Below are 17,245 nucleotides of genomic sequence, written 5' to 3' on the forward strand. Positions count from 1 at the left end.
CGGCACCCGCGGGAGCGCGCACCCGGCACGGCCCCGGCACGGCCCCGGCACGGGCACGGCACGGGCACGGCACGGGCACGGCACGGGCACGGCACGGCCCCGGCACGGGCACGGCACGGCCCCGGCACGGCCCCCGCGGTGTCCGCGGCAGCGGCGGCCACGCGTATGACACGCGTGTGCACAGGCACGGTCGTGCACGGACACAGGGCAGCGCCCGCCGGGACAGCGCCGGGAGTGACACGAACACGGAGTGACACACACACACAGTGACACACACACACAGTGACACACACAAGGAGTGACACACGCACACGGAGTGACACACGCACACACAGGGAGACACACATGCAGCCGCACACGCAGAGGGAGTCACACACAGACACACAGCGAGTGACACGGGCACACACAGTGACACGGACACACACAGGGAGTGACAGGGACACACACAGGGAGTGACACACGCGCACACGCAAGGAATGACACACACAGAGCCACACACACGCAGTCACACAGACGGAGTGACACGGGCATCCCCACGGTGTCACCAGCGCTGAGCAGCCCCTGGGCACGGCGGGCTGTGTGTGCCAGGCTGTGTGTGCCAGGCTGTACGGGGACAGGCTGCTCTTGCACGCTGCTCTCCCAGCCTGTTCACAGGCTGTGCACCATCTCCAGGCTGTGTGTGCGCGCCGCCTGTGCATCCACAGGTTGTAGCTCCCCGGGCTGTAGTTTTCCAGCTGTGCATTCACAGGTTGCACGCCCACAGCTGTTTTCCGGCTGTTCGCAGGCGGGGCACCCACAGGTTGTACCCGCAGGCTGCAGCCGCGGTGGTCGCGGTCCCCCGTGGGTCCCCCCCGGCTCCCAGCGGGCACGGCCGTGACGGGCGTGCGGGACGTGCCCCGGGAGCCGCTTCCATGGGCAGCGCGGCTCCGGCCAGCCGGGATGCTCCGGGCCGAGGTGCGCCGAGCCGGGATGTGCCGGAGCGGGATGGCCTGAACCGGGATGTGCCGGACCGGCATGTGCGGGACCGCGGGGGCCCCGTCGGGCCGGGGGATGGGCGGGCGGCTCCGGGACTACAAATCCCAGGGTGCCGCGGCCCGAGGGGGCGGGCGGGGGGAGCGGCCGCGGGGTCCCCCCGCCCTGCTGATGTGTCCGGGCGGTGCGGGGGGAGCGCGGCCGGGGCGGCTGACGCGTGTCCTGCCCCGCAGCGCTCCGGCGCCGGCAGCCGGCCATGGCCTCCAAGCTGCTGCGCGCCGTGGTGCTCGGCCCCCCCGGCTCGGGCAAGGGCACGGTGTGCGAGAGGATCGCCCGCAGCTTCGGGCTCCAGCACCTCTCCAGCGGGCAGTTCCTGCGGGAGAGCCTCGGCGGCGGCGGCGGTGAGTGCCCGCGGGGCCGCCCCGTCGGCACCGGGAGCGGGGGGTCCCTGCCCGCGCATCTCCGGCGGGGCAGCGCTGGGATGGGCTGGGGATGAGCCCCGAGTAGGGGTGGGGATGGAGATGAGGGTGGGATGGAGACGGGGATGGATGGGGATCCATCTCCACCGCGGGTACACCACAGGTTGTTTTCTTTCCGTGGATTTGGCACGGCTCATTCATCGCCTGCTCCCTCCAGCCGGAGCTCACGGAGCCGCTCGGGAAAAGCGGGATCTGATGCCGTGGGGTGCTACGGGTGTGCGATAGTTTTGTCTGTGCCGGGTGATTACGGCTCCGGAGAGGGCGGTGTGAAAAGCCCACCTGGCCGCGCAGCGATGGTGAAGGGCCGGCGGTGCCCGGGGACTCGGGGCATGTGCTGTTATTAATAACTCCATCCTGCCCCAGGTGGTGTCCGGGAATGGATGGCAGATGGCTGGAATGCCGGTGCCCGCGCGACACCCGCGGCGGGAGGGATGCATTGGGAAAGGGCATTTGTCCACGGGGAAAACCTGCCGGGAATACCGGTGCGTGTCACCGGGTGCTCTGGCCGGGTGCCAGGAGCGGGGAGTTGCAGGAGATGGGTGTCAGCACCCACCCCGCACAGCCACCCCTGGAGACCCGGGTTTTAGGGCTGGCAGCTCCCAGGCAGGGCAGTGCCGCCTGTCCCGTGTCCGACATCCAAATCCATAGGAGCTGGGATGAGCTGTGCCTGTGCCCCTTGGCTGGTGAGGGGCTCCTGGTCCAGGCGAGGCTCGGGAGCAGCCGTGCTGAGCCCCAGCTCGGCAGGATTGGGCAATCCCAGCGTATTTCTTTTCCTGACACTTCCTTCTCTCCTCTGCTAATGTGTGAAAGACCGACCCGGGGGGGAAGCTGACTCACCGGGCAGGGGAACGGTGAAACGGCGTCGATGCAAAACAAGAGAGGATTTAGAAGTGATTTCTATTCTAGAAGGATGGCAAAAACAGGAAGGAAAAACAGGGAGGGTAAAGTTTTGGAGAGGTGCACAGTCCAACAAGGGCGTTGCACACAGCCCTGCGCTGGTCACTCATGTAAAAATATCCGTATTTCCTTTTGTAAATAAAAAGGACAATAATATTTCCTTCGGAGGGAGGCTCAAAATTTGGAAAATCCCGATGAGGGCATTGGCTGGAGAACAAAAAGCTGGGCTGAAAAGCGATCAGAGGTGCAGCGTGTGGAGAGGGGCAGCACAGGGAGACTGTGCCCACCTGGCAACTTCCACAGCCAAGCTCTGAGCCACTGACTGTCCTGAACTTCACATCTCGGAGCATGCTCTTGCCATAGAGCTCCTCTGGGGACACTGGAGGAGCAAAAAGAGTTAGCTGAAGGTGTCTTGGGTACATTCACATGGAAACAACAGGGAGAAATGCAGGGAAAATTACTCAGAAGGAAACCAGCCGTGGTTTGGTTCATCTGGCGTGGCATTCGGGTCCCACCTTTCACTCAGCCTCTGCTTACAGCTCTCAGTGAGCTCCAGTTATTTGGTTTTATTTATTTTTTTTTTTTTTTGCTATTTGCTTTGGACAAGCTGTTACATGACTGTGCTGCCGTGTGCCAGCTCCGAGGGAAACGAGGTGGAAGTGGCTCCTCTTCCCAAGTTTATCAGCTGCGTCACCAGCTTGGCGCTTCAGGGGAGCTGGGGCTCTGCAGAACCAACAGAGTCATTACAGACTCATCATCCCAAAGGCAGCTGTGAGTCCGGTGTTTTTACAGGGATCTTGGCCCGAGGTGTCAGTGCTCCAGGGATTTTCCTGCTGGCCACTGCCAGGCATGAAGTGGCCGTGGCTGAGGGTTCGGGATCGGGGGCATGGAGGGTTCCAGCTGCTGGAGGGAGGCTGAGCTCCCAGCATGGAGAGCGTTCCAGGCCCGCTGCTGGAGCTGGTGTTGGCAGTCTCAGGGAACAGAGAGTCACTTCTGAGGCAGGTGAAGCAGCTGAATGCATGGCTGCTGCTGAAGGGCTTCGAGCTGTGCTCCAGCAGCCCCAAAGTACATCCGCCCCCAGCCATGTGTCTCCTAATTAGTGTCTCTCAGCAAGTGGCTGCTCTGCTGTGGGAAAAGGCCTTTGTAGCATCTTGGAAAAGTTACAGGCCGTGTTTTTGGTGCCAGGCAGGGGTGCTGGAGGGTGGTGAGCCATTTCCTTGGCCAGCACTTGCCCCAGAACCCAGGTGGTTGTCTCTGGTGTTGGCAGCATCCCAGGGTCTTATCGGCACGCTGCAGTTCATTTGCAAAACAACTGAATTGCTTGTCTTGGCCTTGGCTGAGGGTCTGAGGGTCTGTGGGCCTTGTGTCTGTCCCACTGCTCCCTTTCAGGTGCTCTGCTGGAGCCAGAAGCGGCTCCAGTCCCCTCCTCGTGATGGATTTCCTTTGTGAGCATCCACCAAAGTACGCACAAACCAAAATTCCCAGGGGGATGTGTGCACAGCCCAGCCCCACGCTCCTTCTCCCCACCTTTCCCATGGATTGTGGTCTTTGCTGTCCACACTGGCCTGGTTTGTGGCCAAAGCTGAGCCCAGAGATGCAGCTTGCCAACATTTCCATTTCCCTGCCATATCCATGTGTGTGGGAGCAGTGTTCCGACCACAGGGATCTCTCCCAGTCCCTGCTGACAGACCCCACTGTCCATCCAGCAAGCCTGAATTTGGGGCCACATCAGGCTCCAACCCCTCAAAATGATGTCCTGATGCTGAGGGCGGGGTGGGAGCGAGGGCCCCGGAGGCAGCATCTGTGTCAGGAAAAAGGTCCCAAAACTGGGGTGACACCTGTTGTGGCTTAACTGTGGTGGTGCACTGGTGCCCTGTTCACTGCCGGGGTTTCTCCTCTCCATTAGCTCCAGACCGTGTAGCTGTAGCCTAAATAATAGGAAAAAAAAATCCAGGAAAAGGTTTTGGATAGGGAGAAAGTCTGGGGTTGTGGTGCAGGCTCTGTGTTTGGGAACAGCCTCTCCTCCAGCCTGTCCTGCCTGGCCCTGGGTGGCTGCTGGGTGGCCTCGGGGCTGGGACACGTCCCTCGGGGCTGGATCTGTGCTGCTGTGATAAGGAGGGACAGATCAGGGTCGTGTGGGGGAAGCTGGGGCGCTGGAAGTCCCATGAGTTACAGGGCAGATTAAACCCACGGTCATCAGATTAATGGGATTAAAGCAGGAGTCGAAAGGCTGGGTTTGAGCTCAGCACTCTGAGGAGTGCTTTGCTACCTGGAGTAACTGCAGAGTAAAGCCTGCACCCCCTCTGTGACCCAGCCACAGCAGTGGGGGTTTAGTGCTGTAGGGTGAGCCCCAGCTCCTCGTGGAGGGACTCCCCAAACCCTGCTCCCCTTTGGAATGAGGCCAGGGAGAGCTGCACCAGGGGGGTCTTACCTGGGGCAGGCTGGGCTGGGGGCTGGGAAGGGGATAGCAAATGTGAAATTTGGAGTTAAAGCTGCCTGGAAGAAACCCCAAGGTTTCTGGGAGGTTGGGATGATGCTCTCCAGCACATCCTGGCTGCTGGGGCTCTGGAGAGCTTTGCAGGTGCTTCCTGTAAATCCATGCCCATTCCTCCTTGGAGAGAGGAGATGTGGCAGTGCTTTGGAGGAGGGAGAAGCTCCAGGAGCTGTCTGGGAGCAGTCAGCACCGTGCTGGTGTGTGGCCTCCTGTGGTGCTGCATTCCATGGCCCCAAGCTGCTGTGTCCCCCACACACAGAGGAGACAGAGGAGCAGCAGGAATTGTCCGTGGTGGAGCAGGGGAGAGCTGTCCATCTGTCCTGGGGGCATGGGAAAGCTGCAGCCTCTGGGCTGGGGGGCTGTGGGGCTCTGCCCTGTTCCCAGACTGTGTTCCCAGCCCCAACTGTGGCTCGGGGTATTTCTGGCTTGCAGCTCCAGGCCAGGCTCCAGCAGCCCTGCTGAGCCACAGCTGGTCCCTGGGATGGCCATCTGTCCTCAGGTGACAGCCGGACCTTCCGTGACAGCTCCCAGCTCCTGGGATGTCCATCTCTCCTTGGAGTGACAGCCAGACCTTGTGTGGCAGCTCCAGACTCCTGGGATGTCCATCCCTCCTCAGGTGACAGCTGGACCTTCTGTGGCAGCTCCCAGCTCCTGGGATGTCCATCCCTCCTCAGGTGACAGCCGGACCTTGCCCAGCAGCTCCCGGCTCTGCGGCCTCCGGCTGTTCCTGGGAGCAGCCCAGCCCTGCCAGCGAGCTCATTCCCTGGGAGCCTCTGGCACCGTGCAGGCCATGTGAATAAATACCAAAAAATACAAAAACCATGTTTTTATAGCGTCGATGCCCTCGAGGGCTCCGTGCCGGTTGCATAATCCACAGGGTGTTTTTTCCATCGGTGCCCTTCGCTTTCCCCGGCAGGAATGCTGCCGGCAGCGCCGCTGGTGACGTCTGGGCAGTGACAGAGAACTTGTCATTGAGAAAAGGTGTTTTCTGCTCGCTCCCCGCGGGGCCAGCTGGAATTCCTGCCAGGATCGGAGGCAGCGGGATGCGGTGCCGGTGCCTGCGGTGACTCAGCCCCGCGGGCCGTGAGTCAGCGCTGCCCCGCTCCCAGGCAGGTTGGATGCTGGATCCCAACATTCTGTACTCCTGGCCCTGGTCCAAGCAGAAGGAGGCTGGACCTCTCTTCTGGTGCCGGGAGAAGGACTCGTCACACACAGCGGGGAAAAATCTGTGCCTTTTCCAAGCAGATTCTTTGGATTCTGGATTAAACCTGGGAGCGTGGCTTGTCTGGGAGCCCCACCTGCCCGGTTTCCCAGGCAGGCCCCATCCCCACAACAGATCCCAGGAGGATCTGTTCAGGCTGGTTTCCCCTTAGATCATCAGATGAACGCTCTCCAAGAATTGTGTATCTTGCAAAAACCCCTCCTGCAGCTGAGGAATCCATCCCCAGCCAGGTGCACGTGCTGCCCGCTCTGACATCTCGCTGCAGCCTGGAGAGACGGAGCCTCCTCCAAATGCAGGATCCTGGGGATTATTTTTAGAGAGGACTCACGCTTGGAGAGGGCTGAAATGTGCTCTCCTCACCACAAACGGTGCAAAAAATAGATCATGAAATTGTTCATTTCTGGTGACAAGTGCTACTGCAGCTGCTATGGGAAGACAGCAGAGGAGGTGTCCATGGGGTCCTGCTCCCAGAGGAAAGGGGCTGGAGCTCTCCTTGGGGCGGGAGCAGGACTTGTCACACACAGGGACAAAGAATATTTGCATTTTCCAAATGGTTTCTTTGTGTTTCTGAGGGGCTGAAAGAAAATCACAGCAAACTTCCAATCATGGAATGCTTTAGGTGGGAAAGGACCTTAAAGCTCAGCCCATTCCACCCCTGCCATGGGCAGGGACACCTTCCACTGTCCAGGCTGCTCCCAGCCCCAATGTCCAGCCTGGCCTTGGGCACTGCCAGGGATCCAGGGGCAGCCCCAGCTGCTCTGGGCACCCTGTGCCAGGGCCTCACCTCCCTCACAGGGAGGAATTCCTTCCCAATATCCCAAATAACCCTGCCCTGGGCAGTGGGAAGCTGTTCCCTGTGTCCTGTCTTTCCATCCCTGGTGCAAAGCCCCTCTCCAGCTTCCAGAAGCAGCTGAGGGATGTGGGAGAGCCAGGCAGGAGCCCAGGAACGTGCACTTACCACAGTTATGTTCTTAAGGATTTGATCTTGGGAATCATTTTCTTATCTGAGCTTTTCTTAAGTGGAGACTCTGCAATCTTTAAGCCTGGGGATGGGAAGCAGGCTCGGTGTGTTTGGGACAGTCCTTACCTGTGCCAGGGTCACCTGTGACCACATCGGAGCCATCTCCTGAACCAAAGAGCTCCCGAACCAAAGGAGCACATCCAGTTCTTCTCTCTCCATCAGCTGAGGGCTTGGCTGAGCTCCAGCATGTTCCTGCTCTCAGGTATCTCAGGAATTCCCATTCCTCCAGCTCCAAAAGGACCTTGTGGCCTTTCCATCACCAGCAGAGCGACACTGCCAGAAATCTCTTGGAAAGCCAGGCAGAACTTGAGGGGGAGTGATATTTTTTAAGTGGAAATGTCATGATTTCTTTTTTTCCTCATCTATTGCTTTTGGGTTTTTCTCTCTTACCCTGAGCAGAAGCTGGAGTCCTGGCAAAGCAGTACCTCGAGAGAGGCCTCCTGGTGCCCGACCACGTCATCACGCGCGTGATGATGGCAGAGCTGGAGAAGCGGCGGGAGCAGCACTGGCTGCTCGACGGTGAGTCCAGAGGGGAAATCCCAGCCCCCTTGGGAACGTTCCTTTGCTCCCAATGGTTTGGCAGTCCCAGGAGAGAGAAAAGCCAGGAGGTGCTATTGCTGGAGGTGGGAGGAGAGGCAGGGATGTCTTCCTGGAGCCCTCAGCGTGTGCATGTCCAGCTGAGCACGTGGCCAGGAAAGGGAAGGGCAGGGAGAGGAGGTGGGTGTTCCATGAAGCACAGCAGGGCTGGGGACACGCCAGGAAAAACCTTCCACCACCTCTGTGCGTGTGTGAAGCAGCTCCTCCATCCCAGCCCAAAAGCCACCTGAGCTGGAGGGAGAGGAGATGCTGAGAGCAAACAGCACAGCCTGGGGTGCCTGGCCATGGCAGCAGGGCTGGAACGGGGATCAAAGAATCCCAGAGTGGCTTGGGTTGGGAGGGACCCTAAAACTCATCCAGTGCCACCCCTGCCATGGCAGGGACAGTTTCCACTGTCCCAGGCTGCTCCCAGCCCCAGTGTCCAGCCTGGCCTTGGGCACTGCCAGGGATCCAGGGGCAGCCACAGCTGCTCTGGGCACCCTGTGCCAGGGCCTGCCCACCCTCCCAGGGAACAATTCCTGCCCAATATCCCATCCATCCCTGCCCTCTGGCACTGGGAAGCCATTCCCTGGGTCCTGTCCCTCCAGGTCCTTGTATAAGGTCTCTCTCCATCTTTCTTGTGGGCTCTATTGAGGTCTTTAAGGTCCCTTCCAATCAAAACAATCTGGGATCTGTGATTCTCTGCTCCAGCTGCTCACTGGCTTTTCCAAGGAGCACAGGACCATTTTACTGCAGTATCCTTGATGCCCTCCACATAAACCAGCAGCTTGTCCCCAGTCTGTGCTCAGCACTCTGTTCCCTTCACGTTTTCCCTTGTCATTCCAGCATTTATCCCTGTTCTGCCGCTGCCTGTGTCCTCCTGCGTGCCCCCAGCCCCCGTGCAGGGACAGCAGCCACCTCTTTGAGGCAAACCTGAGCCCTGGGTGTCACATTTAGGGAGCTGGTGCTGTGGGAGCTATTTTTTCTCGGAGCCATATGGTGGAGTCTGCCTTTCACACCACTTGTGCCGCAGCGGGGCTGGGACTGCAGCTCTGGAGCTGCCTGACGGATGAGTCTGGCTCCATCCTTGCTGCTTTCCAGCCTCTCAGTCCAATTTCTGTCCTGCTGCCTGCCCAGGTTTCCCTCGGACGCTGGGACAAGCCAAGGCTCTGGATGGGATCTGTGAGCTGGACCTGGTGATCAGCCTGAACATCCCCTTCGAGACGCTGAAGGATCGCCTGAGCGCCCGCTGGGTGCACCCAGCCAGTGGCAGGGTCTACAACATGGACTTCAACCCTCCCCACACCCAGGTAAGAGCCCCTGGAGCCTCCTAGGAGCCATCCACAGAAGGAAAAGCTGGGAGAAGCCGCTCTCCGCAGGAGCTGGGATCCTGAGGAGGCATCGGGGGAGCGACCCTGGGTAGAAGCTCTGAGCACCGTAAGGAACTGTGCTAAATGTTCACCAGGAAAACGGGATTTCTGCATGCAGGGCAAGGCACTTGGCAGCTGCAGGGTGGGTGATGGGGTCAGTGATGTCCCTGTGTGGCTTTGTGTCCCCTCAGGGCGTCGATGACCTGACGGGAGAGCCGCTGGTGCAGCGCGAGGACGACAGGCCCGAGGCTGTGGCTGCGCGGCTCAGGAAGTACAAAGATGCTGCCAAGCCGGTGATAGAGCTGTACAAGTGAGCTGGGCACGGGGAGAAACCTCAGCAGGGCTGTCAGAAGGGCACCAGGGCTGCTTGTCCCATGCTCACACCCCAACATCGCAAAGAGCCCTGGCACAGCCCCTGGCAGATCTTAGGGACCAAGCTCTGGCCCTGGACGAGGCCTCCCTTGGAGGCCTGAGGATGATCCAAAGAAATTCCCAGCTCCTGTTTGTCTTGCTGGGCTCCACAAATGGGAGGGGTATTTTGTCCCAGATCCAGGGTGGTCCATGCCATGAAAAATCCATCCAGGGCCCCAAGGGGTTTGGTTGAAGCATGGGGAGATTGGCAAGAGGGCAGGAGAAGGGAGAGACCCTGGTGCTGGCTCAGATGGATCTGCTGGGAGCACAGCGGGGTTCCAGGGCTGGTTCCCCTTGTGGGGCTGTTGTCTCCTGCACCATGGGGCTGTTGTCTCCTGTACTGTGGGGCTGTTGTCTCCTGCACTGTGGGGCTGTTCCCTGCACCATGGGGCTGTTGTTCCCTGCACCGTGGGGCTGTTGTTCCCTGCACTGTGGGGCTGTTGTCCCCTGCACTGTGGGGTTGTTGTTCCCTGCACTGTGGGGCTGTTGTTCCCTGCACCGTGGGGCTGTTGTTCCCTGCACCATGGGGCTGTTGTTCCCTGCACTGTGGGGCTGTTGTTCCCTGCACCGTGGGGCTGTTGTTCCCTGCACCGTGGGGCTGTTGTCCCCTGCACTGTGGGGCTGTTGTTCCCTGCACCATGAGGCTGTTGTTCCCTGCACTGTGGGGCTGTTTTTCCCTGCACCATGGGGCTGTTGTCCCCTGCACCGTGGGGCTGTTGTTCCCTGCACCGTGGGGCTGTTGTTCCCTGCACTGTGGGGCTGTTGTTCCCTGCACTGTGGGGTTGTTGTTCCCTGCACCATGGGGCTGTTGTTCCCTGCACTGTGGGGCTGTTGTCCTCTGGCCAGTTTGGGAATGATGGATTGCTGTAGGGTGGCAAATCCCCTGCTCAAAGGGCGTAGAAGCCCGGGAGTGTTTTTAAGCACATGGGGGGCCAAAATTGCCCTTGCAGGGGAAGGGGGAGGATCACAGACTCCCGGAATGGTTTGGCTTGGAAGTGACCTTAAATCCCATCCCATTCCACCCCCTGTCATGAGCAGGGACACCTTCCACTGTCCCAGGCTGCTCCAAGCCCCGTCCAAGCTGCCTGTGGACATCACTGTCCTCGGGATGGGCTGGTCCTGACTTCTCCCACCTTTTTTCCAGGAGCAGGGGCATCCTTCACTCCTTCTCTGGCACAGAGACCAACAAGATCTGGCCCTACGTGTACACCCTGCTGTCCAGCAAGATCCCACCCATTCTCTCGGAGGAGGAGCACTAAACAGCTCGTGCCAAGGACCAGGATTTCATTCCATCGTGGATTTGGTTCCCAGTGCAGTGCCAGGGCTGTGCTGGGGTTTGGTGATCACAAACTGGGTGACATTGGCGGATACCAGTTAGAGCCAGGATCAGATCTTTGTTTAGAAGGTCAAGCCTGCTGGAATAAGGGGCTTTTTCCCTCTTTTGGGGCTATGGAGTTTTCCTGCCCGTGGTCCATCCTGGATTGGTGATGCTGACCAGGGCAATGGTCATTCCAGGTTTACACAGCTTTGCCATGGTGTCCTTGCCATCCCTTTCCAGCCCCCAATCCCTGTCTGAGCCTACATGTGCCATCCTGTTGCTCCACAGGACCGTTTACTGCTGAGGACTCTCTAGGCTGAGGGTTTTTTCTATAAATTATTTTCTATTAAATGGATTTCTCAGAGGAATAAAGCTCTAGAAAGCAACACTTAGCCCAGCGGGAATTTTGGGAGCAACGTGGGAAATGTGTGTACCACAAAGCTGAGAGACATGAGGATCACATTCCCAGTGTTAATGCACGTGAAAGAGGGAAAACATTGGGGGTGAAACACTCCCTTGTACTCCTTCCATAGGGAGAGCTGAATTCCCTGTTAAAAAGCTGCTGTACAAGTTTTTATGGAATGCTGTGAGGATGAGCAGGATCTGAGCTGGGGATGAGTTGCACTCCTTTGTGCTTTCCTGGTTTATAGCTTTTAATATGACAAGATAGTGATGTCCTAAGAGTTTCTCCCAAAGATTTATCTCCACGTGTGCTTCAGTTTTGGGGAGCAATCAGCTCGTTCCACCTTCTGTGCTGCCTTTGTCCCCGAGGTCCCCTGGCCAGGGGTCCCTTCAGCTGCTCCTGCTGTGTTCCCCAGCAAAGTGACTCCCTCCCCATGAAATCCCAGAGATCTTTCCTTCCTTGGGATGCATCCAGGGCCATGCCCAGGTGTTTTCCCATGATTTACAGCATCCTTGGATTGTGTTGGGGCCAGGCTTTTCTCAACTGGAAGTGCTGTCACCCTCTTTCTGTAGGACGCAGTATCCGAGCAATGGGGACGTTCTCCTCGTCTCCTCAAGTTGCCTTATTTTATAAACTATATATTTAAGGAAGAATAAAAGCAGGATGCATATTTGTAAAGGTTTAAAAACAAGAAGTGCTGCATTTTAGGATTGCCTTTTGGGAATTGTGCATGGAGCTGCTGGATCCGCAGGGAATGCTGCTTCTGCCAGGGGGGCTCACGGGAGGGCAGGAACCTGGCACTGCCTGGCACCTCTCGGATTCATCAGAGCAGCCTGGGCACCTTCCTGCTGCTGGATGTCCCTGGGTTTATTTGTGCTTGGAGAGGGGCCCACAGCAGGGAAAGGGGAATGACCAGAATTTTTAGGGATTTTTTCCTTGTGCGAAACTTTGGCACCTGCCTGGATTTTTTTATTTATCCCAGCTGAGCATCCTCGTGCTGACCAAGGATCCCCCAACATTTGCTTCATCCAGGTGCTCTCCCAAATGGAGCCAGAGCAGGATCACTGCCCACATCCCACCTGCTCCTCCCCTGCTGGGGGAGAAGCCAGAGTGCTCCCACACCGCTCTGAGTGGGAATTTTCCAGGAGGGAGCAAAGGGATTGCCAGGTCTCACTGCTGCCCCAGGAGGCCTTTCCATGCCCCCGTGCTGGGAGGCTGCAAATCTTCCAGCCAGCAGTGAAATCCTATTTCAGAAAGATTTGGGATTTTCCCATGACCCTGGGATGAAGGTCTGGGCTGGTTTTAGACACAAATCCACAAATAGCCAAAACCTTTGTGCTGCTTTCTTTGGAACAGCTTGGGACAGGAGGGGAGGAGATTTTGGGGTTTTTTTAGGCTAAAAGAGCAGCTGAGTGCTGGGCAGAGGGGCTGCTCCCTGCTTTGCCTTGCCCTGTCCTCATGTCCCGTCCTTCCCTCCTGCAAAATTCCTCCTGAAGAGAGATTTCCATGCAGCCCGGAGGCAGGACAGGGTCTGCAGATGCCTTTTCCAGGCTTTGAGCCCTATATTAGATGTACAATCCCGTGGCTGTGCATGCATCCAGCCCTCAGGATGGATTTTTCTTCCAGACTCGTTGCATTTGCCGAGACCAAATTCCAGCAGGGATGGGGCCCTGTCCCTCGCTGTCCCCCTGCCGTGCTCCCCTTTGGTATTTTACTGTGAATCCCAAACCTTTTCTAAAGCCACAGCAATTTTGTACTGACCCAAGATACTGTGTGGAGGGAGGAGGCTCTCCGCCCTGGAATGTCACGCCGAGTTTTCTTCCCGGAGTTTTTTCCCGGAGTTTCCTCCCGGTGAATCGCTGCAGCTGTGTTACTGCTCTCAAGATGTAAATAAAGATTTTTCTCCTGCTGATCCCTGGCAGAGTCTGTGTGAGTTCCACCTTGCCAAGGCAGCGGGGCAGTGTTGACCTGGAGTTTCTTTGTAGGAGCTGAGGAGGAGGAGGAGAGGGGAAGAAGAGGAATCAGAGCATCCCTGCTTGAACATGGAAAACCCCTCGGGTTTTGGGCTTGGACACAATGCAGCTCTTTGGGTCCTTTACTTGAGATAATCCAAAATATTGGTTAAAAAGCCAGTTTGGATGAATTCATTTGCTCCTGCCCTCCCACCCTTACCACAGAATCCCAGAATCCCGGACTGGTTTGGGCTGGGACAGCCCATCTCATTCCACCCCCCCCCTCCCATCGCACATAAAGTGGTTTTAATTTCCTTTCTAACTTCTCCCTGGTAAAAGCCCCGGGGAGCATTAGGACAGGGAGGCTCTGGCTGTGTCTTGTACCCCGGGTAATCCATCTCGCGTGGCTGGAATTGGGAATTAAACTCCCCGGAGCTGCAGTGCCTCCTCCCAGTGCCACCAGTCTGCTTTTCGCTTTCACTCCCGAACAGCAGCTCCGGGCACTCCCTGTTTGGAGTGAGCAGAGCCTCAGGAATGATTAAGAGAGTGGGAAAACAGGGTGATAAGCAGGGAAGCTGCTGCCTGGGAAGTGGGAGAGCCCCAGCTGGTGGGGGGGGATGTCGCGGTTTGGGGTCGTGACAATCCGGAGGCGGAGCAGGGATGTGTTGCCTGCGGGCAGCTCCGAGGGCAGCGGCAGAGAAATCCAAGGAGGAAAAATATCTACGCAAGCTAGAAAATGAACTCAGCCTGAAAACAAAAGTTAGGAGGTCAAAAAGCAGAGGAATATGAGCCAAAATCCAGCTGGGATCAAAGCCTTGGATTCTCCCCAGTGCTGTCGGGGGAGCTGGGAGGGCACAGGGGACACGTCCCCATCCTACAGCCTGACCTCAGCCCGTGCTGGAACGGCAAGGAAAGGGAAACGGCCTCAGGTTGCACCAGGAGAGGTTTAGATTGGATATTGGGGAAAATTCCTTCCTGGAAAGGGTGGTCCAGCCCTGGCACAGCTGCCCAGGGCAGGGGTGAGTCCCCATCTCTGGAGGGGTTTCAAAGCCCTGTGGATGTGGCACTTGGGGACATGGGGCAGTGGTGGCCTTGGCAGTGCTGGGCATGGCTGGACTGCATGATGTGAGAGGGCTTTTCCAGCCTCAATGATTCCATGATTCCAATCATGTGTTTACAGCATCACTAAGTGCTTGTCTGCTTGGTACCCAGGGAAGTGCCCCAGGTGTGCCTGGATCAGCCCCATTCCCGGGGCTGCAAAAGCTTGGACATGTCATATCCCTGCTGAGTTCATCCAGCAGCATTTAGCATTCTCCAGGAGAAAAAAAATCAAGGAAAGGGGAAAAAAAAAACCAAACAAGCGAAAGAAAAAAAAAAAACAAACAAGGGAAAGGAAAAAAACAAAACAAGGGAAAGGGAAAGAAAGAAAATCAAGGGAAAGAAAAAAACTCGAGGGAAATTAAAAAAAACCGCCCTGCTGAGGTTTGCGCTGCAGACTCCAGATCCCACTCCAGGCCGCATTTTAGACGATGTGATATGTCTGCCTCCATCCCCATCCTTCCCTGAGTCTCTGTAATCCCAAAAATAACCCGGGAGCGGCACGCAGTTCCCAGGCAGCGGCGGCAGCAGCGCCCCAGCCGGGCCGGGAGCCGGCCCCGCCGCCGATGCCGGGCGGAGAAGCGGCGTGCGGGACACGGCCGCGCTCGGCAGCGCTCCCCGCAGCCCCCGGCAGCCGCAGGATGCACGGCGCCGAGCAGCAAGGTAAGGAAAAGCTCCCCGGAGCCCACGGAAAGGCGGCGAGAGGGAGCGCGAGCGAATTCGGGGATGTTGTTTACGGCCCGTTTGTGCTGAGTAATTGGGGAAGGCACGCTCGCATGCCGGGATAAAGCGAATTCCCTGCTTTCCAGCCGGTTATGTAATAGGGCTGAGAGAAGGGATTGCACCCGAAACAGCTCGGCCGGGCAGGGAAGGCGAGCTGCTGGGATTTGGGAATGTACACCTGAGCATGGAGTGTTGGATAACCCCGGGCTGCGCGGGCTCCGCGGTTCCCGGTAGGGACACGGACACCTCTTCTTGCACCCCAAAATAGCGGCTCGTGCTTCTAGGGCTGTCTGGGAGCTCTGCGGGCATATCGAATGGAAAGAAGGGGATTTCCAGGCTAAAATAATAAGTGTAGGTTCTCTGTGGCCGGAGCTGGACCTCCTGCAGGAGGGGGATTGGTGGAGATGTCAGCACACGAACGCTGCCATCCAATGCTGATCCCAGCCTTTCCCTGCCAATCCACCGGGAAGCTGACCTTCAACCCCCCCCCCCCCCCCCGCGCTCTGTTATGCCGAGGCAAGCACAGAGCTTTAAAAATCCTACTTCGGGCCAAAAAAGAGCTAAAATCCGTAGGTAAATGCAGACATCGCTGCCTCGGCTTCGGCGCTGCTGAGGCGGCCCCGGGCGGGCGCTCCGGGAGGGGACGGCGGGGCCGGGGCGGGCGGCGGAGCCTCCTGCTCCCCACGGCTCCAGGTAGGTGTTTATCCCCCCCGGCATCCCCACGGCTGGAATCCAGCCCATATTCCCTGTCTGGCTGCTGGATTTGTGCCTGTCATTGCCACGGTCCTGTTTTGGATACTGCCAGGGAGAGGAGGAGGAGGAGGAGGAGAGGGAAAAAGAGGAGGAGGAGGAGGGTGAGGAACATTTTGGGCAGACCCTCAGGTCTGCAAACTCGCGACTTTATTCTCCTTCTGCAGTTGGACCACGGCCTCCATCTTCTGCTATCCCTCCAACTGTGGATTTCTCTTAGTCATAGCCTTCCCCGAGGAGAAAATAAAAAATAAATCCCATAAAAGCAACGCACGGAGCGATTCCGGCGGCACAGGCGGCGTGACGGCAACCCCGGTGCCTCTAAATTTAGCCAGCCGTGCCACAGCCGCCTTGTTTGTGATCCCAGGAACGCTCCAGCTGAGGGATGCAGCATTCTGGAGTGGCTGCAGCCCTTAAGGAGGCACCGGGTTTGTCCTTGAGCCGGGTTCTTGCCGGCAGCGTGAGCGCCAATGTTTAATTGCTGACCCAACTAATCCCCGCTGCAGCCTAATCCCGGGGCCTCCCGCCGCACCCGGCGCCCGCCCGCCCTCAGAGCTGCAAGTTTGGGGCAGGATTTGCTCAAATCCCTCCTGCTTTGCTGGAAAAAGATGGTGGAAGCCCTGGGGGTGCGTGGGAAAGAGAGTTGGTGGATTGTAGGGTGGAGAGGTTGGTAGCCAGAGGTGTCACCCAGGTTTTGGGAGGGGAATTGGGATGCTGGGGCTCAGCCCTGTGGGGTTGGGATTTACCACGTCCCCAGCTCTGCTCAGGGGGCTGGAATTCCCCTTGGGAAGGGAATTTGGGCTGTCAGCACAAGAGGGATGTGGCAAAGGATGCAACCCATCCATGGCGAGCATCCAGACCCAAAGGGGTGGCTGCTCCTCTCCCAGAATCCCGGAATCATTCAGGTGGGAAAAGCCCTCTGAGATCATCAAATCCAACCATTAATCCAGCTCTGCCAGAGCTCCAGAGATGTGGGGATGCTCCAGAGATCAGGAGATGCTGGAAACCACTAGAGCTGCTCATGGGGTCCCACAGCTCTCAGATTTTTGGGAACACGGTCTGGAAAATCCAGAATTCTGTGGATGTAGCAGGCAGAGATACTGTAATTCCCATAAAAATTGGATTATAGAGGCTTCTTCAGGGGTGCCTAAAGCAGCCATGGGACCCTCTCCAATTAAAATGCCATAAATAGGAGTTTATTATTTATATGCAATGATAAATAATTAATGTTTCCCACTAATATTTCTAGGATGTTAATTTTTTACAAGAGGTTTAGTATTTTATTATAATTTTAAATATTATGATGCTGAACTATAAAAGTATTTTATGAGCTCTTACAGTCCCAAAAGTGGATGAGGCCCTGTTTGATGGAAACAAACAACATATGGATTTCTTTCTCTTGAATAACTCCTCATCTTGAGCAGCCAGAAATAATAAGGATGGGAAATGGTATCATTTAGATCCCTGAATTGTGGCTGGGAAACGGAGAGATGGAGAAATTGGGGATGCAGGACAAAATCAGGCAGAGAGACTGAGACTAGGGGCAGGATTTGCTCCAA

The 17,245-nt window shown here is 57.4% G+C and overlaps 2 protein-coding genes across 2 annotated transcripts in view; both read left to right on the plus strand.

Annotated features, from left to right (window-relative positions):
- The first annotated feature begins 1,155 nt into the window (after window positions 1-1,155).
- AK4 (adenylate kinase 4) lies at window positions 1,156-13,075 on the plus strand. The gene is made up of 5 exons (XM_048313058.1): window positions 1,156-1,373; window positions 7,485-7,604; window positions 8,799-8,971; window positions 9,223-9,341; window positions 10,587-13,075. Exons 1-5 carry the CDS (start codon window positions 1,229-1,231, stop codon window positions 10,699-10,701), a joined length of 672 nt encoding a protein of 223 aa, XP_048169015.1. The 5' UTR covers window positions 1,156-1,228; the 3' UTR covers window positions 10,702-13,075.
- Window positions 13,076-14,753: 1,678 nt separating this feature from the next.
- Window positions 14,754-17,245, plus strand: part of DNAJC6 (DnaJ heat shock protein family (Hsp40) member C6) — a 41,281-nt gene continuing 38,789 nt past the window's right edge. The window contains exon 1 of the mRNA XM_048313057.1: window positions 14,754-14,876. Coding sequence (XP_048169014.1) covers window positions 14,780-14,876 — 97 coding nt within the window. The 5' untranslated portion in view covers window positions 14,754-14,779. The remainder of the gene's footprint in view (window positions 14,877-17,245) is intronic.

This window comes from Corvus hawaiiensis, chromosome 9, assembly GCF_020740725.1.
Source record: "Corvus hawaiiensis isolate bCorHaw1 chromosome 9, bCorHaw1.pri.cur, whole genome shotgun sequence".
Taxonomy (NCBI): Eukaryota; Metazoa; Chordata; class Aves; order Passeriformes; family Corvidae; genus Corvus; species Corvus hawaiiensis.